Here is a 23509-nt window from a genome sequence, read left to right on the forward strand (position 1 = left end):
GCTACCCTCACTCTGGCAGCTGTCTCCCATCCCTATCCCCCAGTCCCAGCAGGACTAAAGCCCTGGCAAAACCCCAGCACGGCAGCCCCGACCCTCCCAGCCCTGTGGCTCAGTCTTGAGCAGCTTCTTTCATTTTTCACACTCAGTCCTCCGGAACGGAAACCCTGGTCAGAAATTTTACAGAGGCAGCCAGAGAGATATTTTCTTTCTTTTCTGTGGAGGAGGGCAGAGCAGTGACGGCACAAGGGGAAGGGTTTGTAGAGTTGTTTTTTTTTTCTTTTTTCCTTTTTGCAACACTAGTTGTTCAGGGGAGTGTCTTGTGTTATTAATGCTGAGTGGTTCAAGGTCGTTAGTCATCCGCTGCTGCTGCAGGAGACACACAGCGCTGAGCCAGAGCTGTTCGTCCAACCCTCTTGGTCCTCCCAGGCCAGCAGGTTGGGAATAGCTGCACATGGGGCAGCGGGGTCGTGTGGGGGTGAGGAAAGCAGCCTGGGGCCAGGGCCACAGGGGCATCCTTACAGCGTGCCCAGGCCTGTGGGACCTGCTGGGTTTGATGGGTGGCAGGGCCTGAGAGGGGCTGAGGGGTCGAGAGAGCACCTGCAATGTGCGAGTGTGGGATCCTTCATGCACCCCATGAGAGGACGGATGTCTTTGTCCTCACCTGTCCCTGTGTTACTTACAGCTGCACAGGCACACCAGTCTCCTTCTCCTCAAGCTGCACCAATGCAGGATACTCCCTGAGAGTTAAGGGAACACAGGTTCACTTGCACCCTTCCCGCCTGATTTCTTCCTTTTTTACTTAGGATGAAGGAGTCCAGGCAAACATTCCTTAATTTATTCTGCATCCTCTGTCTCTTGCTGCTGCTGAAGACTGCCTCTTCCTCCCCTCTACCCCGTGGAAAAGACCCACGAGCCCCTTCGCTCCCCTTTGGGCTGTACCAAGGACACACCTGTGTTGGTATGTATCCAGGTTTTGTTTGCCTGCTGGACTAGTTCATTCCTTACTTCACTGGTGAGCTGAGAGCTGCTATTCACATCATAAATCACTCCTTTATCTATTTCAACAGCTGTACCGCAAAATACTTGTAGTCTTTGCTGAATCAGTCACTGAAGATTTTGCAAGGCCATCATGGGATCTGGAATTATTTTATGATTTTGTTTTTGACTGGCTGCTTCCCAAAGTTCATGTTTTTGCTCTGCGGGAAATGGCATCTGAAAAGTTGGCTTTAATGTCTGCAGGTCTGGGAGCTGGAAATAGGATGTTATAAGGTCCTAGTGTTTCTTAGGGTTCACAATGCATTTTTCTTAACTGACAAGAAGGCACAGTTCCCTTCAGACTTGTCCAGGGTCTCCTTATTGATTTCAGTTCCTGGAAAACTATTTTTAAGAGTGGTTGGTCCATACTTGGGCCAGAGATCTTTGTGGTCTGAATAGTCATCTCTGGATAGCTGGATTGCAAAGTCTGCTTCCTCACATTTCCTTTCCTTTTGGTGTGCACACATGTCTGCATGACCCATACTGAACTGGCAATCCCCTTTTCACATGACTTCAGTGACTGTGTGGTGATCCTCACAGTACTGATATCTGGGAGTAGGTATTCTACAGTCTCAGGTGGCTAAGCAATTCCCAGAGCAAGACTGGTAACACTGGAATCAATGTAAACTGTGGATATCTCTGCACCAGAAATGCCCTTGTCATGGCACTCCATATACCTAGGGAGATGTGGTAGTTTATATTTTTTATGTGTGCAAATGGATATGTCTTATGCATTACAATCAAATGCTTTACTTTGTCATCAGCAGGACTTGTTGATCTCACAGGCTTTTTTCAGCCTAAAAATTTCTATGATTCTTTTAGCTTCCCAAGGCACCTTTGTGCTGGAAACATAAACCCTGTCACCACTCTTCGTCCTTCAGAAGGAAATAATTCTTTCCACTGTGGCTTGGGGAATACAGTTAGAAATAATAATCCCAAACTTGATAAAAGCGGGTTTTTGCTTCACTTCTGAGCCACCCACAGTACCCCTGACAGTTTTGGTGGGGCAGGGTGAATCAAAAGGAGAATAGAGTCAGGGTGGTGATGGGGTTCAACCACCAGCCAGTACCTGAGAAAAAGAGGTGAAAAGCAGAAATGGCTGTGAGGGGCTGTCCTTGTTTGGGCTGGGAGCCATGCAAGTGGTGATGGAGCAGCTGCCAGAGCTGGGGGGAAATGGTGTTGTTTAGAGGTGAGATCTTAAGGCAGCTACAGTTTTGATGGCACAGGAAAGGCAGTGACCACACTCATCTGTGGGATTTTTATACTGGTGTTTTTTTCGATGTCAGATTGTGAGTATTGTCTTGCCATCCTGTTGACTCAGAAAAGTTCTAAATTCCACATGTTGCATTGAAGTTGCCTTGTGCAAGATAACTTGTCCTCTTTTTCCCTCCTAAAGGGAGGAGAGCAGTGCTAGCCCCATTGCTGTGACTACTCAGCATGCTCTTTGTTTTGCCTCCCACACTAGTTTATCTTTCTGAAGTGTCCCTTCAGCTAAAAATATCCTTGTGAGCTCGAGTCAGGACCCAAACAGACTGTTCCCACCTCTGTAAACCACAACATAAAAATGAAGTGTGGCTAGTGCTAAAAGGGCATGAGCCAGCCTGGCAGGGAGGGCTGGTGGCTGCTAGCCCAAATGGCTGCCTCTGGGCTTTCACTGATTAGCTGCTCATATAACTAGCTCTTGAAAATATTGTGTCCCTTCCTTTCCTCAAGCAGAAAGGGAAAGCATAGAGGAATTGATTGTGGCACTTGCCATGACTTGGAGCAGGGGTAACTCTTGCATCTGGTTCAGTGACCAGCTCTCTTAGGAGCAGATAGTAAGGCAAGGTCAGCTTGTGATTTCCTTCCAACAACTCGATCCCAGATATTTAGTTGGCTTCATTTGCCATCTGGGAAGATAATGACAAAGAGACATGAGTACTTCTTCTGTGTCTTCTTGGCTGTATAGATCAAGGCCAGGATGATTTCATAGAATCAGAGAAATGATAGAATAGTTTGGGTTGGAGGGCACCTTAAAAATGCTGTAGTTCCACCCCCCTGACATGGGCAGGGAAGCTTCCACTTGATCACCTTGCTCAGAGTCCCATCCAACCTGGCCTTGAATAGTGTCAGGGATGGGGCATCCACAGCTTTTTTCAGCAACCTGTTCCAGTGCCTTCTCACTGTCACCATGAAAAATTTCTTCCTTAAATCTTATCTAATTTTTAATGGGAGAGATTCCTATTGCTAAATGCATAGAAGATTTCCTTGAAGAATTTTTTTTTTTTTTCATGCAAGTTTGAATGTGTGGTCAGGTGTCTCATTTTTCAAAGTTATCTGCTTCACTTTTCTGAGGGAAATGAGGTGGCTGCACATTGAATTTCTGATCACTCCTGTGTACCACCTGCTTGATTGAGATTGCTATGTTAGTAGCCAAAGCCAGTCAGAAAGTGAATGCTCTTTCAGTAACAAAACCAAGAAAATATTTCCCATTAAGCCTTTCCACTGAGATTATCACACTTCTTAAAGAAGTATGTGGAAATAATATGACAGGAGAGCAAAGTGCAGCTCTGTTACCTCTGTTAAATGTGACACAACTTGGTTGCTTCCTCCTTCTGTTCCCCTTGCTTGCAGCACTCCCTGGGTAGGCACCACCATCTGCCCCAGTATATTCCAGTCGTATTGGCAAAGCATTTGGGTAATTCAAGGGGCTTCCCTGCCCTTAGCAGATCCTGGGAAATGTATTTTGGGTAGGCACCTATGTGCCAATATAGAACAGGGCTGGAGGAGAGGAGGGTGTGTCTCCAGTGAGGTTTAGATAGCGATTTTAATCACCTTTGCTAACTGTAGAAAGAGTCACGTCACTTTTTCTGCATTTTCCTGGAAAATGTAGCTGCTTCATTTAGAGAAAGGCTTTTCATAATTGCCTTGACATACAAACAAAACAACTGGAGGGTTCCCACCTGAAAAGGGGTTTAATACTGCTGCATTTTAGAGTTGCAGCAAAGAGGGGAAAAGCACCCATTAATAACCCTCCCAACCACAGGATCAGATGTAGTACACCTGAGCAATTCCTAACCATCTAAGATAACTGGGCTGAAGCAGTACCTAACCACAGCCAGATAAATGGCCTTTCTTTGGCCTTGTCATGAGAAAAAATTGCCCAGCATCTGACAGTCTTTTTTCTCCATCAGTATTTCCTGTCTCCACAGGCTGCTAAAATGCCATCATTTTTGCATTGTGTGAAATCAGCTCAGGCCCTTCCTTTGGGCCTTCTGCTCACTTTGCATGTGATCTGTATTTTCTGGTTTTTCCTTATGAGAGGTAAAAGGGCTTTTGTAAGCTTTCCTACATGCAAAAGCCTATGAAGCTGTTTTCCTCCTGCAAAGGCAGTGAGGTTCTGTTCTGTGCATGGGTTTGGGAGCTGCATGCTGAGTCTGGCTTTTCTTTCTGGGTTTGTTACTGATGGGCAGCATGGCTTAAGGGATTTACTTGGGATGAGAACTAAAAATCCTTTTGCTGAGTGCAGCCTGACTGTTTCAGTGTGGCACCCTGAGAAAGAGATGCTGTGTACTTTTCTCTCAAAAATTAGGCATGAATGAACCTGTCATATACTCAGGTCTTTACTTTCTCATCTTCCAAATGAGGAAAGTGCTGCCCATTTCAAAAGGCAAGCGAAGTTTTACTTAAGTTAATGTTAAGATACCCAAAGACAGTACAGTAACACTGGTAAACTGTTGACACTGGTGTTAAAGTTTCATCATTTTTCTACTGATTTTTAAAGCTTTTATTCAATTCCACCCTTACTTACCACAGAGCCCTTAAAGGTTTGTTGCAAATTGCTCTGCTCTCTAGCAAAGGTAACTTCATCCAGAGGTACCTGAAGCAACCTCAGGAAAGGCAGAAGCTGCTCTGGAGTATGCAGAAAGTGGGGGAGACACTGAAAGACAGATGGGAACTTCTGTATTCATCTCCCTTCAACACAGTAAGAAAAGGAATTTCGGGAATGGTAGATTAGTCACTTAAATATCAAATCCTAGAAAAATCCTTCAATAACTAATAAAACTTTTTAAAAACACCTTTCAAAATAGTGTAAGATCAATCTAATTTTCTTTGCCAATGGGATAATGCCGTGTAGACACGGAATAAAAAGCAGATGTTATAGCTGGGCTTTAGTAAGGCTTTTGGCACTACCTCAGTGCTAATCTTATACTTGAGAGATGTGTGACAGTGATTAAGCTCCTACAGGGCAGAACAAAACTGATGCATAGTCTTCTTCAGAGAGTGATTACAAGTAGCTCACTCCCAAAGCAAAAGGATGTACAAAATCAGGTCTTTCTTGGACTTCTCTTTTGAACATACTATCATTCCATATTTTCACTCGCCAGGATAATGAAATTTGTACTAATAAATTAAATCAATTCATGTAAAGCTGAAATTGTTTGCAAGTAAAATGGAGGGCAGAATTAAATTCAAAACAAGCTTGACAACTTGGAGTACTTGCGTCTGAAAAGGTAATTTCAATATGGGAATGTTGAAGGTGCTCACTTCAGCAGAAATAGTCAATGACACACACAGCAGATGAGGAACAACCAGCTGGGTAGCATCCCTAGGGAAGATCATCTGGGCTTGTAGTGGCACAATGATGGCATGCACATGTGGCACACACCGAGACATGCAAACAGAAGTCAGTTTGCAAGACATGTGAAGTAGCCTGTTACCTTTCTCAGCATTGACAAAGCCTCAGAGGAATTTCTGCCTTCCCTTTTGGGGCTGTGCATCAAGAATGATGCAGAGTGACAGGAGGTTTCAAAGAAAAACAAGCGTAAGCTATAAAAGAAGAGTGAATAAATTAGAGTTAATTAGTCTAGAGAAGAAAAATTTGAGAAAACATATATCTGTCCATGGACACTGTCCATGTCCATATGTCCATGCATCTGTCCATGCATTAAAGGCATGATCCGTTCTCCAAGAAGTAACAGAAATGGGTACTAGTGGGGACATTCAGGTTAGAAAGAGGATTTTCCTGTGACAGTGATAAGCAAGCAGAGTAAGAAGTTCCTGAGAAATATGTGGAAGACCTCATTACAAGACCCTTTACAAACTGTGTCTGCCCTGTTCCTTCAGAATGGCCTAGATGGTTTAGATCATCTGTTAGGGCAGAGGTTTTGTAAGTGGACTTACTCCAGGTCAGCATTTCTGGAGTTCTGTGCTGTGACTGCAAGAAGCATTTGCAAAAGCAGCATTTGTTTTCCCCCCCACAGCAGACTGCCCTGCTCTATTGGCGATTAACTTTGGTTGCTCTTTTCAGAATGAGGCATTTAGTCAGGGAGCCCTCAATAAGGCCAGACAGCAGTGTTCTCCATTTTCTCTGCTAGCAAGCAGAGATCCTGTGGGTCAGCAGCCAGAAAAGCAAATTTCCCCATCTTTGTGCTCGATATAATGCCATTCTCAGCAACCCAGCAACCTTTGTGGGTCACCACCTCCATTCAGCCAGGAGTACACAGTTACTAGCGTATGAAGAAGCATATTTTCGAAACGTATTTTCAGCTCTGATTGCATTAAAGAACGGGTGTTTCTGAGCTACCAGCAGAGTAAAATGCTAACCTTTACCTCTGTTGATTTGTGTGGTAGTCATTGTCCTCAACAATTTGCCTCTGTCTAGCTGTGCATGAGTGCAGGAGTGAAATATGCCCCTTGGAGTGGCAGTAGGACCAGTGGCGTTCGGAGTTCCCAATAACTTCACACAATGGAACATGCCAAATGGAGTTGGAGGCTTTTAACAACTGTGCTCAGGCAGAGTGGCTGTGCACATATTGTCTGGGGGGACACTATGACAGAATGTATAATTTACAGCTCAGTGAGTTCTGTAAAAAAGCCTAGCTCAATATCAGTGTAGCACCGCAATGTATTTTACTCTAAAAGGCTGGGAATCTACTTTGATTACAGCTAAGTCAGTTCCAAGCCATTGCAGTTCTGCCCACTTCACCAGCATTGCTCCGTTTAATCAGCAACAAAGTTTGACCTGATAACCAGCAATAAATATTAAATTTGACCCTAACATTTTCCCCTATGATTATACTTTAGCTAGCACAAACACAGGTATGAGAATAGTACAGTAGAGATACTAAAGCAGCTACTCAGCAATTTTTCAGTAACTGATGGTAAAAATTTCTTTTCCAAAATCATCCTCTTACTTATGCTTATGACCATAAAATGTAAATACAGCTATTGATCACAATGAAAAGATGTGCTCAGCATGCCAACACATCCTTATCTGTGTGTGTATAAATACACAATCACATCTATGTGCATTTGTACACATGGGTAGTCTTGTACATTCTACATTACTGATGCTTGCCTTGAGTATAATAATCATTTTATTGATTGTCTATTTGGATGCTGATTCCCACATGTGTGCCTCACACTCTTGTTCATGTGTTAACCCTACAGAGAACTACTGCTGGTGTTTAAGGCAATCATTTTTACTGCTTTTAGGAACTGTATATCTGAAAAAAAATTTCTTGCATTCAGAATCCTGAAATGGGGAAGCCTTTGCAACAAGGATAAAGTTATCAACTTACATTAACACCCCCTGCCAGCATTCTGGTTTCAGTAAATTTTCAATACCTTTTCCTGATTTGGAAAAGAAAAATATGTTAGTGTCACGCATACATACACAGGGGCTTTTTTCATATTAATTAATACAGAAAACATATCTATTGGAAATACCTGGGGTTATAGATTTTGCTAAATAGGGCTCTTTGAAGTGTAATGTAGGAAACACTAGGGATACATTTGGCTGCCAGGTATGGATACCAGAGTCTCCCACTAGATGGAAACTGAATTTTCTGTCATAGCTGTATCACAGTCCTTGTTGTATATCTAAATGAAACAAAAATTAATGACTGGAGCTCTGAAGTTAGGTGCCTGAGGTGGCCCACTGCTTTTGCATGAGCAACAGCAATAATAGTATAGCACAGTATTCCAGGTTTTTCTGGAATTTGTTACAAATGCACTCAAAATGCTGCTATTTTGATATTTATATTTTAAAAATCTCTTTAGCCACTACACTATGTGTAATTTAATGCCCAGTGACAGGTTTGTTAATAGTGTACAATTTTATATTTCCAAGATATTTCATAAGACTTAGCAAATTAAAAGTGAAAGAGTCTTGTATATGCCAACATATTTGAATATGGATACCTATAATTATGTTCCATCACCTCAGTATCTCTGTAAAATACATTAATTCTGTAAATGGGATAGGAAGCAAAGTCTGAGTTAAAAGACTGTCACTCAGATCCATTTCCAAATTACCTTTCAAAGCAACAAATCCTCTGGCTGTATATGGGAAGATAACTGTCCTTATTTTGCATATACACTTATGTCATTTGAGCTGAATATTTCACTGAGCTGGAATGAAATCTTGAGGTTATAAAGGGCTGTTCTTTGAAAGTATCAACTCAGTAATGAGAAGCAGTGCAGAAAGGCAATATGGATATTGGGCCCTGTTAGGAAAGGAATCTATAGTACGTGAGATGCTGGCACAGGTGTCCCAGAGAAGTTGTGGAAGCTGTGTTCAAGGCCAAGTTGGATGGGGCTTTGAGCAACCTGGTACAGTGGAAGTTGTCCCTGCCCATGGCCAGGGGGTTCAAGCTAGATGATCTTCAAGGTCCCTTTCAACCCAAACCATTCTATGATTATATGAAAAAGAAAACATTCCTGTATTGTAAGTTTGCATAACTATGGTCTGCCTGCACCTAGAATACTCATGTGGATGACCCCATCCCAGAGGAGAAAACCCTATTTCTTATTATCTCCCCACATGAATTTCAAAGAGAAATGTCTTGTTCCAGGTTGAACAGGAACTGGATTAGACTAATTTGGAAAGAGGTATTTTTATGCCAGATCAACAGTGTCAGCACAAGGACTAGCAATATCCTCTTTTGTAGGCAGGTTCTTGGTCTCCCCACCTGTAGGCTTTAAGAGATGCCTTGGAGCTTAGGATCATCTATAAATGGAAGAAGCTAAGACTTTAGGGAAGTCTTTTGGGAAAGTGTTTTGAAGTGTTTTGGGAAACCCTTCATTGTCTGTATCAAGCCAGCAATGTGATAAATGGCTTTATGTGTGTGGAGCCTTGCTGCAGCAGACAGATTTTTGAGGCAGGGGTTTGCCACGTCACCAAGCAAGGCTCCAGTTCCTGCTCCACTAGGAGAAAGCAGAATGGCCACAGGGTAGCCACAGCCTGGTCAGCAGGGTTTGCAGAGAGATATTTGTGTCCAAGGCCATTTTTTGGACTTAATGTCTTCCTTGTATTCTGGGGGTACATTTAATTTATGGCTGTAGAGATGAGAAAGAAATCCAGCATCCAGAAACACGAGCAAAGGATGGCAAAGGAAGATGTGCCAGGTGCCAGAAAACCCACTGAACAGAGTTTCACTCAGACAAATATACCTACATATCTGAAACTTAGAGAGGCAGCTTTCACTGTCCAGATACTTTTTGACATCCCTAGGTATAATTCTAATTATAGAGCCTTTCAAACTTGTGCAGCAGAAGTGGATTGAATTAAATAGTCTGCTCAAACTGCCAGGGGCTTCACAGCTAAACAATGAATTCCTCTAGTTCTGATTTTATTATTGGGATATGTTTTTTTTTTTTTTCCTGAGCTTATTGGAAATGGCATTTTTTTATTACACACTACCTTCAAATATATGGAAAGAAGTACTTCCTGATGTGTGAGTTTTCACCTTACTCTACTGAGCCAAATGGTTATGGTCTTGTCTTATCTCTTCAGAAATTAATAGCAGATGGGACAAGCTACTGCTAAAAGCGACAGGCATTTATTAATACCAGAGTCTAGTTTCTAATGCCTGGTAGGTATTATAATGCCAATGAATTTCATTCAGAGAAAAACATCCTTCAGCCTGTCAAGGTATTGAAACCTATTATTGAAGTGAGACAGCAGAATCAACTTACTGAAAGTTGTTTCTAAGGAAAATCATGTGCAACAGTTAAAAAATAAAAATTGAGCTTTATTTAAAGATGAAGCCTATTTACGTTGCCTTATATGTGTCCAGCTCATGATGAGAAATAAATCATATCTAAATATCTAGTGAATTAAAAGGAAGCAATAGCTGTTAATGTCTGTCCAGATCTGGATGTGCTTTTCCACTGATGCCAGAGTACTTTAGAGTTTATATTCTTGCACATGTGATAAGTAATTAAAGCAATGAGATTTTTACAGTCAAAGATGTCTGATTTCCCCCTGCCCTTTTTAGCTATATAATTATTTTCCATTTTTAGTCAGTGGAATTGAGACCCATTAAATGCTAGGATAATTGTTCAGCATTTCTGTTCCTGCCACTCAATGCAGAGGAAGATGATAAAAAGAGAGCAGGTTTGTAGTAAAAGCAAGGATAGTCTGAATTAGCTTTCATTTATAGACACTAACCTTTTGAAGTTTACCGATAGCCCAACACCAGAGATAAGTTCTCCTAAAGGATAAATCTGAATTACTGGGGAGGCATGTTTCCATTAAAAAAACAGGTAGAGCCTAGGTGGATTAAGCTCCCTCTGCTGCAGTGAGTCCCCTTAGAACATTCCTCCTCCCTTCTCACAGGGTTCAACCTTTTTCCTGAGTATTTTAGAATCTCCAGCCCAAAAACTGCTCCTGATATCATCAGCCTAAATGAAAGGCTTTGAGATCAGCAGAACCAATACATCAGCAAGCGTACCCCAGGGCACAGCTCACAAGGAGAGATCAGCCGAGGGCAACTGATAAAAGCCCAGGTAGATTGGGAGGACAGAGACCAGATCAGCCAATGGCATGTGTTGGTGGAATGTGTTCCCTGGGAGCACCTTTCTACCAGAGGGCTGGGAGACTCTTGAAATTCACTTCCAGAGACTCCAGCTGCAGTGCCTAAGGAACGGCAGATCCTTTTGAAAATCAGCCAAGACTTTCTCTATCAGCTTGTCCCATGGTGTGTGGCATTTCATGTAGAATAACTGCACTTGAGGAGGCAACATCTGGATAACCAAGGTGTGGTCTGCAGGTGCCCAAAGTGGGGAGGGTGTAATAGCACGAGCAGAAACATCCTCTCTGAATAGTGAAGATGAGTTTATGAAGCAAACATTCTGAAGTTCAGCTCTGTGGGTTTTTCCCAAGCAGTCAGGCTGTTATTATTGTTATTTATATTCATATAGCATCTAGTAGCCTGAGGTACTGCGTTAAGTACTGCTCAGGCTCAGTGTTGGCTCCGTTAATCCTCATGTGAAGCAGATTTGCCTTTGGGCCTGGTTCAATAGACACAAAGGTGTCTATCTGACTTAATCAACATGAAAAATTTTCTTTTAATTGCTGTGAGACTGCTCCTTGAGTGGGGCTACCTGCATGATTGTGTTTGTGATTATGAATTCTGTTTATTTTGCAGAGCTGAACCAAAAATAGCTTTTTTTTTTTTCTCACTCCCTCTGTGGTACTTTGACAAACACGAGAGTAACTTACATCTTCAGTGGAAACTGTCTTGTTGTATAACAGAAAATGAAAATATCAATGGTATTTTTATCCTCAGCCCAACTTCTTGGATTTTGAGCAGTTTGTCCATAATCCCTTTTTTCTGCAGCTCCTGGCTGCAGGTGCAGATGCAGGAGCACTGGGTTACACAGCACAGGCAGAAAGAGCAACACTTCTCTCTGCTGCAGTAGGTGACACTCTCAACTGCAACCTAAAAAATTCTATGATTTTGTAGAATCCTCAAGCTCATGAGGCAAAAGAATGAGAGGTAAAACAAAAAAAGCTGTGCATCTTGGAAAATATGAAAGGACTAGCTTCTCCCTTCCTCTCTGCTTGGACTCCTTTTTGTCTTTCTGACTTCTAGACAGCATGATTGATAGATGAACATCTGACCTTGGTAAGAGTAGAAAGGAAAGCACAGAAAGATTGCGCTGTTTCGTGGTTAAGTTATCATTCAGGTAATTTAATTTTTCTGAGCCTCCATCCTCATGAATAAATAGACATAGAGGTCAGGGCAAGGGTAGTCCCTGTTGTCTGCCGGTTGTTCATGTGTGTTAATAATGTAGCCTTTATGTAATGACTTTTGGATGTGCTATGGTGTGTTTTCAGGATGTGCAGTGCCATCTCAGAGCTAAAGGCTGGAGTCAGTCCAGCGAGGCTATTACCACCCTACCCTGGCAAAGGAGCCAGGGTCTGTTTTCTGTTCCTGAGGCCAGTGCAGGGCATGATTTGCACTAAAACAGCTGAAAAGTGCTCTTGCACTCTTTAACGTCCACCCCCACAAATGTAGGAGTGCTGGATGTCCTATCCCTGGAAACATTTGACATCAGGTTGAACGGGGCTCTGAGCAATCTCATCTAGGTGAAGATGGCCCTGCTCACTGCAGGGGACTCAGACTAGAAAAGGCTCTTCTAACCCAAACTATTTATGATAAGGCTGTAGTAAGGTTAAACCTGGACCAGAGGACCCTGGCCTGTTCTTTGAGACCAAGACCTGAATATGCTATACACTTCATCTTGGGCCTTCCCTTTGCTTTTAGTTTGGGTCTTTATTATTCAACTTTTTTTCTTTTTTTCCCCAGCTGTTGTGTTTTTAATTAGCTGTTAATTCCTGGGACTAGTTAGCCTCTGGCTACCTGGGGAGTTGGGGAAGGGGGCAGGAAAGAAGGAATATCTTGCTTCAGGGTTTTCCTTGGTTGTATCTGTCTCCATTTATTCTTCAATTCTTTTAGGCTGACTGGAGGTAATGGTTCTTAGCATGCTTTATAAATCATTCTGCAGAGGATCTTGAATGAGCCTTTTAATTAATAAGTATGGAGAAGTGGGCTTTTCTCCCTGCAAAAGCAGTGACAAATTCACTGTAATTTCTTCTGGATTACTGTATTTGGGATAGAAGAAGTAATAGAAGAGTCAGAAGTATTGGTCTTACAGCGAGTTCCAATTGCCCTACCTTCTCTTTTACTTGCCATAGAAGCATCAGAATTATCTACGTTAAAAAACAGCATTTTGATTTAATAGCATGTAGGTAGGGGTGCCTGGAAGGAATTTAGAAGCTCACTTTGAAGAGTTGTGCCAGTCTGAAAACCTGAACATTAATGTTCTTGAGCTTTGGAGAAAGGTGAGTCTGCAGCCACATCAGATTGCTGCAGCTCACCTCCATTTCTAGACCCTGCTAGAGCAAGTCTCAGAGATGAGATTGCTTGCACGGGAGAGGAAACAGAATTCTGTTACAGGGATATCAAACAGAAATCTTTATTCAGGCTGCTGGAAACTGACACTGGCTCCTTGTCTTCTGTCTGCCTGGGATACCTGCCTCTCTTGCACAGGCTCTGACTCTAGGCAGGGCCATCACTCTGGCTGCCAGGTCTGACTACAGTGGGCAGATTTGGCATCGCCAAAGCTGTATTTCTTATAAAATGGTGAAGCCACTGCAGAGAAAGCACAATGCTGACCTACAGCAATTTAAAATTGACTTGAAATGAATGCTCATCAATTGGATTTTGAATGACTGTTCTGTGGGGATCACATTGAATCTACTTAATCCCCAAAACAGCAGAAGGAAAAGTGCTGCACATCTCAAGAAACACTTTGCTAGCCCTGTTCACACCCACTAAGTGATGAGAAAGAACCACATTCATAGGTCATAGGAAGTGGTTTCTTTCCAACCACAGAGGCAGAGCAGAATGAACTGTGAAGACATTTTGGTTTTAACAAATGTGTAGCTGGGCTCAGCAGCCTTGTGTGTGCTGAGCATCACTGGGCTTTGCAGGAAAGTCTGTGAAAATGTGATGCCACGGATGCTCTGTCATGGTCAGCACATATGTCTGTGGTGTGACTTCTCTTCTGTAGGCAGTCATAAACATTTGGTTTCCGATTTTTGTACCTCTCTGTGCTGCTTGTGTGGAGAGGTATAAAAGTCCCGTTAAGTACAGACCTGTGCCTTTTTTCTTGTGAGATAAAATGAGAGAGCAGATGATCAAGCAGGCGGTTGTAACAATGGTTATCCCTTTGACTCCTCAATTTTCAACCTTGGAAGAATGGAGTTATTTTTCCAGGAGCACCATACAGTGCTGTAAAAGCCAGGCTGTTCTTTGTGCTCCTCTGGAATCAGCATCCTCTCTCTAATAACTTGCAGGGTTTAAATGAAGACAGGAGTTCACTGATGTTTTTTCCCCTTGAACACCTATCTGCCATGGAGCATCTCAAGAAATGAAATGCCCAAAGATGCCAGAAATACTTCTGTGGTGCAGGGCACTTCATAACATTTCACCAATAATGGTATTCCCTCTTTTTTTTGATTTTGTTTTCTTGAAGGATGTGTGCTTGTGGTGTCTGTCATTGAACAGCTTGCACAGTGGCACAACAGTACGGTAAAGGCAGCTGTGGAGAGACTGTGTGACTACATACCTGGTAAGTACCAAATAATGTGCCATATGCCACGTTGGTGCTGATGTATTTCCCTGTTAATTAAACACTCGCATGGGAAGTCTGAAAAAACTTTATCCACCTCTTGTGCAGTACCTCAAATTTGTGTAGCTGAGACATAGCAAGTTGCTATTTACAGGGAAGTCAGTGACATGGCTTCACTTAGATTCAGAGCTGGGATTTTGTCCCAAAAGTTAGAGTGAACGGGGCTATATTAAGCCCCACACACATGTGAGCACCAACACATGCAGACCAGTTCTATTCCTTTTTCTCCCCTTAGTCCCTTTGTTAGCAGCTTAAGAATAGAATCACTGTATGCCCCACCACTCCTTCTGCTTGTTGATATGGGTCTTTATAGCAACGGTGAAGATGAAAATGTTTTCAGCGGGTATGGGAACTGCTATTGTAACATTTTAAATATGAGATGAGGCTGACAGGTGCAAGATGTGAGCATTTGATGTGCACAGAAAAGCTACTGAAAAGTAATTGGTGATAAAAATTTCAAAAGCAATATCTATTGCATGTGAATATATGTAAGACTCCCCTTTTTCTGCCCCTTATTTTATCTACCCAAAGGAGGCTGGAGCTCCACAGGCACACCCCTAAATAGAGAACAGTTTCAATGCCAGAATAGCTTTGTGCCTCACACACCAATCCTATAACTATTTAAGTAGCTAGATCACACATTCATGATATCTTATTAATGTTATTAATGTAAAAAGATGGCTTAGGATTCTTCATTAAAATGTCATTTTTATATGATTTCATGAATTGTGTCTCTGAGAAACCATCTTGCTCTGCAGACCCCAGTTTCACAGAGGATATGTGTAGAATATTAATTCCCTCCTTTCCAAGGAAGGATTTCCCTAGGCAGAATGGGGCAGGGAGCTAATTGCTAGGATTCATTCATCGATAGAATGACGCTTATATGATTTCTATTCCATAAGTCATATCCTCAGTGTTGTAAATTACAGGCACATAACCATGAAGTTGCAATTAGAAGCACTGATCCTGCTATTAAAACACAATTTTCTTCTTTAAATTATGACATGCTAGCTCTGTGTTCATGATTCACTCAGTGGACCTTGTTCTTCTGACATGTCAAGATATTTCTTTTCAGCTGCCATTCTTTACACATATAAAATCCTATTATCCCTTTAGTTTAATCTGTATAATCCAGTTACCTTGTGGAGATGCATGGATATATTCAGCAGAAAAAAACCTGACCCTGAACTTGAAAGGAGTGAAAAATCCTATGGATTGTGTGGGAGCTAGAGTGTAACCTGATTTATCCTCTCCTGGGAGGTGAACACTGCAGCCCAGCAGGAATCAACAGTTTCCTCTTGCTGCTTGAAACGGTGGAAAAGCTTTGGATGCTCGTAAGGAGCAAACCTACCAAAGCAGGTCATGCATTTCAGACAGAAAAACAATTTCATTATTATGCACATGCCTACAATCCATAGAAAGAATAACAGCAGCAAATTAATGGCAGCGAGGCTTTTCCTAAGGCATAAAAAGGAGTAGGGCTCTGAAAACCTTAGAAAGTGGCATTTTTGAGGGCCTCCTATAATTCTGATTACAATCAAGTCAGGTTTGGATCAAGCCTTCTGTATAGTTATGGGATGTTCAAGAACAAAAAATGCTTAGAGAAAAAGAGAAAATTTCAGCACCTGTCAGTTCCACTCAATCTCACAGGCTGTGTCGAAAACAGAACCACAGCCTCATTTGTATGGAAATACTTGCAATGTGTGTGATTCAAGCGACATGGCAAATAGACCCATGAAAATAAGAATAGCATGTCATGAGTGAAGAAGGCTCTTGAGCAGATAGAAAGGCCAGGTCTGGGGGAAGGGGCAGTATTTACAGCATAAGTGGTGTTCTTAGCAAAAATGTGTTTACCTGGATACTGACTGTCTGCTTGATGGCACAGAGGTGTCTGATACCCAAAATGTGCTTTGAGACCCTCTGCCTCCGGCTTTGCCTCTGAGTCATGCTCTGCTTCTGTGTTGACCACTGCTGTGTAAACACCTTAGAGCTCAAGTGCAAATGGCAATGTGATAATCTCATCTTTTTTGCAAATATTTGTCCGCTGGGACTCAGCCAGGGTTTGTGTTTCCAGGACTATGAAGCTACATATGAAAACCTTCTAGACAGTTCCTAGGGGATCTAAGGGATTTTAGGGGATCTCTTTTAACTGAAGCAAGTATACTCTATATTTTCTCTGAATTTTCCAGCATTAGTTTTGTTTAAGCTCTTTTCTTGCCCCTGAACACCCACAATTATTCATCATTTTTCTCTTTCTCTCCCCCTCTTTTCTGACCTACACTGCTTCTTCCTAACAGAGATTTCTCTTTGCAATATCCTCTCCTTGTGTGTGTTAGCTCCAGAGCTGGAGATTTGTGAACACATAGATGCAGCCTGCCTCCAATGACAAGTCCTGTAAACACTGTCTGTGGCTTTGGTCTTGGTGTTTTGTTGAAAGCCAAAGCCAGAATGGCATCTGAATCTTCCAAAAGGACTTTACATGCTCATTGATAATTTAACATTATTACTATGAGAAAATCAGTGTGAACAGCAAAACACCTTTATCAGCTCCCCAGAGCTGATAGGCAGCCAAACTCTGCTCTCAGACACCAGGAGAGGTTACAGCAGCCAGCTGGCTCCTCCAGAGCCAAAAATGTTGTGGAAACCAGCTGGTTTGGGAAACTCATAAGGAGACCATCGCCTGTGATGCTCTGGGGAGGTGCTGGAGAAACCAGCCCCATTTGCCTGCAGGCAACCTTAGGGAGCCAGGTACCCCACTGGCAAGCCTCATCAGAGGGTATTCTAATCAGCAGGGAAGCCAAACACAGGTTATTGATGTCTGCGACATCTTTCATTTTAGGTGAACAAGAATAAAATCTAATTCTAATCAGGAGACCAATTTTTACTTGCAGATTGCTTCTAAAGAGCCAATAGCGAGGAGTTATGTGGCAAAGGAGGCAAAGAAATGAAGTTAATAACTTGATTGAAATAAAACACCTGTCATGAGATAAGAAAAATCAGCTACTGTAGTTACAGAAGCTGGCTGCAACACCATGAGTAGGAGGGTGTTGGGAAAATTATCTCTTCATTCCCTGATATGCCTTCCTGGTGCCAGTCTTCCTTTCTCAGGTGCAGGTTGCCAGCCAGTGTACCTGCAGTCCTGGCAGGAGAGCAGCTGTGGCTCACCCATGGCCAGCAGTGGAGTCCCTGCCACAAGGATTCGTACCCTCCACACAGCAGAACAACCCACCCTGTATGCAGCAGCCCCCCGGCCCTGGGCGTGTCCAGCCTGGCACTGGCTAAAATGGAATATTCAGCTCAAAGCTGGGGGGAAGTGACTGCTCTGGGTGTTTCTATGGCTTTTCTCTGGGAAAGATGAGAATACTCTGCACTTTCTTCCCCAGGCACAGATAGTTATCTGTCTGGGTAATTGAGGTGCAAGAGAAAACGAAAACTCTAAGGAGTTTGAGGAGCTGCAAGTTTGTTGTCACGGCACTTGTGTGAACCTGTCTCTTATGACATTTCACAGCACCACCCCAGCTGGAGCAAGGCCTGGCACCTCCTTTGCAGGATATGTGCATGGTTAACCAGCTCTAGTCTGTTCAGGCCAAGAAACAGGCAGTTTTCCTTCATGGGACTGTCAGATCAGTGGCCTGCTTGTATTCAAGCCCTCACTCTCCCTCAGTGTCTTTGCTCATGTGCATGGATCCCCTGCTATTTTACAGCAGTACCATAAAGAAATCTCTGATGAACTGTCTTATCAATGACATGCTTCACCCATATTGAGGAAACCCACCTGAGCCAGCATCCCAAAAAGGCACACGGCTGTAGACTGTGAAAGGAGGCCAAATGAAAAGTGTCAGGTATTTCTTTGAATGCAATAACTCCTGCACAACTCCCGCTCTACACAAAACATATTCTCTTAACTCCACAAGCCCCCAGAAGCTCCGAGGCAGTTCTAGGAGTAGCATCAAGCCCAATATCACTTTCTGCGCTTTGATCTATGTGTTTGTTTTCTTTCTCCTTTCAAACCTACTGAGATGTTTGTTTAAACTGCTTCGAAGATTCTGTGACATGCACAATTTCTTTTGACTTTTCCATTATGCAATACTCAGAAAAATTAACAAAAGCTAGTTATCCTTTTTAGTCTTCATCATGTGACTTACCTAAAGCCAGAAGGGTTTTGGGCAAGATTAGAAATTCAGATTTTCCCATTCTCTGGTGCTACACTGAGGTCAGAGAGTCACATGCCTTCCCCTAAGGAAAATCAGCATTCACCTTAGTGAACCAACTGCTTCTGTATTTTGACTACTATAAAACCAGTTTCACCATGTTCAATTACTTAAAAAAAAAAAATTAAAAATTATGTTTTCTAGAAAAACTGCAAGGTTTCTGTTATGTGCTTGCTGAACTTTACGGACCACACATAGCTGAACTGTAAGTATTGCTGTGTCCTCTCAGATTTTTGCTTAGTTTTTCTTTTCATGTACAGATGTGCTGTCAGGTTGAAGTGGAGGGATTTCAGTCCTAAAATCACATTATTTTTAAAGCAGAGGTGCTTCACAGTGATTCTGGTTTGGCATTTGGCACAGCTATTCCTGAGTGAATAAACACAGGGTGCCACTGGTAACCATTTTGATATTCCATTTAAATCTCAGATCAGGCCCACCTGATATAATTATCTTTTGAAATTCAGCTCATTTGGCTGAGGGAGGAATTTGAATAACCTGTGTGTGTGAGACGGGTTCTATAAAATCACACAGTTGTTGCTTGGCTCTTGCTTTCCATTCTACTTCTAATCAGGCTTTCTGATTGTCAGCCCCTACATGCTCTCAGACCTGACTTTGATATGCACTCTTGGGGAAGCCTACTATTTAATCTAAGTGATTAAAAAAATAAAATGTAGGTCATTTTATTCCTCTTTGAAAGTTCTTAGTTTAATTAACAGAGCTTTTACTAGACCTTCTTCTTCCCTAGGGCTTTTATTTTTGTTTTTAAAACTAGCCAAGGGACTGCAAAGTGCTTACAGGACTAAGAAATGCTGTAATCAAACATTTTAATTTAATTCCTAATTAGCCCAGAGGTGTGTCCCAAAAATGAAGAAACAATCCTAGCACTCATGCTTGGTGATTAAAGGTTAAGGATCTTTGAAGGATTTCTGGTTATGTTGTTGAGTTAATGATTGAACATTCATATGTGCCAAATTGCATATGCATTAACTTTAATCTTTAAATCTTTGTCAGGCTTATGATTGATTAAAAAACTAGAATAGTTATAGTGCATTTGATTCTGGTGCTGCATATAGAGCACAGTCCTTTTTCATCATCCTGGGTTCCAATTTTAAATGCTGAGTAGGATGTCGTGGCAGAAAATCGTTAGAACCCAACACTGTACTGAGCAGCGGTTATGGGCCATGGTGAAGTTAGCTGAGACTATTGTGTGGTGTGTTTGGAAGATTTAGCTTCCCATGGAAATAGCTTCTACTTTCAAGAGCCCAGAAAAACATAATAGTCTTTGTTTATGCACCATTTCATTCAGCATAGACAGGGAAATGAATGCCGATGTGGTTTGCCATTCCTTGAGGCTGTGTAAACAGGATCCAGGACAACCACTTTGTCATCTCTACTCTCCTCCAAAGGTGAGTTGGTTTCCCACTTTTCTTAAAACTACTGATTGTGGAATGTCTTTTAAGCTGGAATTAAACAGTTTGAAGACTTCCACTGCACATGCATTTTCTAGGAAATAAAGATTTAGAGCATGGACATTCCTAAAAAATATCTGTTTGAACAAAAGGTGCATAACACACATTAGCTGTGTGGACCCTCATCCAGTGGGTTGAGGGTGCATGGGAGTCACAGGGTCAAATTCTCTTGTACCAGTCTGGATCAGAGAGGAAGAGAGGGACTTTATTGTTAAGTAGTGCAATAACCCAAAGCAGATACTCAGCTGAAGTTCATCTGTGCCACCATGTTACCACGGCACAACGAGTGATCCCCACATTGCTTGATCTGCCGTGACGGCCTGCATGGGCACAAGTTACCTGCTGCAAATGCAGGGCTATTTGACTTGGATTAGTCTTCAGTGCAAGAGGTTTAAGCTAATGTGCGTTATCTTTTGCCACAGGCTGAATTCATATTTAATTACCACCACTTCTGTGATGTACAGTTACTTGCTACAACATTTGCAGGTCCTTGATTGCATGTCCTAGACCTTTGCTATACTTGCACATGTGCATATCTTCATAGGTGTCTGAGCATTACTCTTTGTTTTGGGATTCATTTGGTTGTGAGTAATTTTTTCTTTCCCAGCCATCATGCACCTCCAGTCACACTAAAACCTGTGAGTGATGGGGGCTGTTTGGTGGTGCTGAAAAGCAAGCCATTCGTTTCAGCACCTATTTTTGGAAATCTTTTTCCCTGCATCTGGATGGAGAAAGGCATGTTTGGTCTGCATGAGATGTTTCACACAGTCTAGTCCAGCAGTCATTGAAATCAGGCAATCTTTTTATGGGCTTTAATGATCTGCAGTTCATCTCCAAGATAGATTTAGTTCTGCCAATATTAAGGTCTGGGAAAACACTTGCCTTCCAAGAACGACAGTAACATTTGTTTTATCTTAGGTGTGAGCCTGTGCTCCACGATACGTCAACATAGAGATCTATGGGTGTGCAATCACACAGGGGTGAAAGAAGATGAGTGCAAGCAGCAGAGAGGGCCCACACTAACTCAACTCAACCAAAATATTGCCCAAACTTCATCAAATAGGTGCCATCAGAAATCTCCCATCCTGAACTGAGTGTCAGAAGTGCAAGGTGCCTCTTGAAGTGAAAGAGGATGCAGGAAATGAACTGCACTGAAAGAGAGGGATGGGCTCACCATGGCTGCACAGTGAGCTAGGCTAAGGAGCGTGGAGAGAGGGGCTGTTTAAATCAAGGTGGCTCCTGTGAAGAAATTAGAACACCTGTGTTGAAATCCTAGGCTGATCAGACAGAGGGGAAAGGATGCCACTCGTGGGGTTGCTGTCACATCTTTGTGAGCTCTTACCCATCTCCCAGAGCAGGTGTATGACCAAGGTGTTGTCTCCTTCCACCTCCAGCAACCACTTCAGTGAGTGCACTGTCCATGAGGAAACGAGCTGAATGTGGTGGGGTTTTGGTTTTTGTGGGTTTGTTGTTGTTGTTGTTTTGGGGTTTTGTTTGTTTGTTTGTTTTTAAACAAAATTTGGACTCTTTTTTGCATGGCCTGGGGACTATCCCTCTGAGTAAGCAGCTCAAGCAAACCTTCTTCCCTTCCAAGTGGTAGTTAAACCCCTTTCTGTCAAGGCATTTGTTTCGCAACAGGAATAAGGGAACTCTACCAACAAAACAATTTTTTTACACTGACTGTGCCCTCCTTTTTGTCTCTCCTTGTGCCCCAAGAGAGCATGAGGAGATGGGAGGAGAAAAACATTGCTTGGAATTCATGCTCAAGTGGTTGATAAATTGCCCACAGTAACTCTGTGACTAGTCAGACTGAGTAAAGATGAATTATGGGTGAAAAAATATTAATATACAATCAGAGACACAGGTGCATAAAATGCAGTTTACCTCACATTTGCTTCTTTAGTTTGTAATTTGATTGATCACTTCAGTTTCATGAGTCTGCAAATGTTGGCACAGTCCCCTGCCGAGTGTTTGAACACAATTTTAATACTAATGGCTGTTCTTTTCAACTCTATTGATTTTCAGGTACTTCATTTAGACTTTTGGATGCCCATTTTCCCAGAATTAGTATCATATTTGTGCTGGCAAAGGGAATGAAAGAAATAGTGTTACCTGTCCTTGGATGGCAGCACAATGCTCAGATTTTAATTACCTCTAGATAAAAAATTGGAAAGGGAAAGTGAAAAATATCAACATGCTTTTTCCATCATTAGTTTATTTTCTTCTGTTTGTGCACTGTTGCTTTAGTGAGGTTTTGTGTTTTGCGGAAGGAAGAGTCCCTGCTTCAGAGGCCTTTCAAACTGTCTACTTAATGGATGGCTGCAATCCATGTAAATTATATGTGCATCATTTTACATACTTCCCTGGTCTCTGACAAATTAGCCAATTTTTTTTTTTTTTTTTTTTTTTTTTTTTTTTTTTTTTTTTTTTTTTTTTTGCCAAGCTGCCTGGAGCTATTAGCACTCTGTGATAATTCTGGAAGACTTTGCTCTAATTATGAATAAAAAATATTACTCCGTTCACATGGAGCTCAGTGTTCTCAGCATGGAACTGGAAGAGAAGGGCATCCAGCCTGGGCAAGGGCAGCCCTCTGTTGCTGGGGCTTGGGCATGGTGGCTGCTCTGCTGGGAATCAGTTTCAGGGGCAGACCTCTGATGCTGGTAGGGAAGATTGGAAGGGGCCCTTGCAGTTCCTGGATCACCAGCATGACCATGTAACCAGATGTCCCTTGTAATGGATCCCGTGAGCCCCTTCTTGCCACCAGTGGCTTGTAGAGCAGAGCAAAGGTTCCCCTCTGACCTTTAGTATGAGAATGGCAACACTGGGGTCTCCTTCGGGTAAAGAGACAAACTAATAGGGCATATCAGAAGTGAAGGGTTACTAAAGGTGGCTGAAAAGTGGACAGTATCTGAAGATGCTGTAAAATGCTTTGTGGTTCAAGGTACATCTGTAATGCACGTTGTAGTTTAAGCTACATCAGCAAGAGCTATTCTAACATGGGCTGCAGCATCACTCCAAAAGATTGACAGTAGTACAGGCATCCAAGATACCTGGTTTAGGATGACTGGATAATGTTTTAGCCAAAAAAGTTTATCAGCTCATATGCTGGAGGACTTTCTGCACTAGGTTGTATAATACAGGGATGTTCCTCCAGTGAGTGAAAAGGACTGAAATAGGGTGAAGAGTTTTACACAGTGCCTACCAAGATTCCTTTCTGACCCTGGGAACAAACAGGTTTACAGGAGATTATTCTCAACTTGTCTCTAAATTGTTTTAAGCCAGCTGGCCTGTTTGGTTAAATGGCAATACTTTAATTGATTTGTTGTG

The 23509-nt window shown here is 42.3% G+C and overlaps 1 protein-coding gene across 1 annotated transcript in view; it reads left to right on the forward strand.

Moving 5' to 3' along the window:
• Positions 1–340: 340 nt before the first annotated feature.
• The window catches only part of AOAH (acyloxyacyl hydrolase), a 72924-nt gene continuing 49755 nt past the window's right edge, over positions 341–23509 (forward strand). The window contains exons 1-5 of the mRNA XM_068203812.1: positions 341–434; positions 804–958; positions 14347–14442; positions 18858–18918; positions 20020–20119. Coding sequence (XP_068059913.1) covers positions 805–958; positions 14347–14442; positions 18858–18918; positions 20020–20119 — 411 coding nt within the window. The 5' untranslated portion in view covers positions 341–434; position 804. The remainder of the gene's footprint in view (positions 435–803; positions 959–14346; positions 14443–18857; positions 18919–20019; positions 20120–23509) is intronic.

This window comes from Anomalospiza imberbis, chromosome 1, assembly GCF_031753505.1.
Source record: "Anomalospiza imberbis isolate Cuckoo-Finch-1a 21T00152 chromosome 1, ASM3175350v1, whole genome shotgun sequence".
Taxonomy (NCBI): domain Eukaryota; kingdom Metazoa; phylum Chordata; class Aves; order Passeriformes; family Viduidae; genus Anomalospiza; species Anomalospiza imberbis.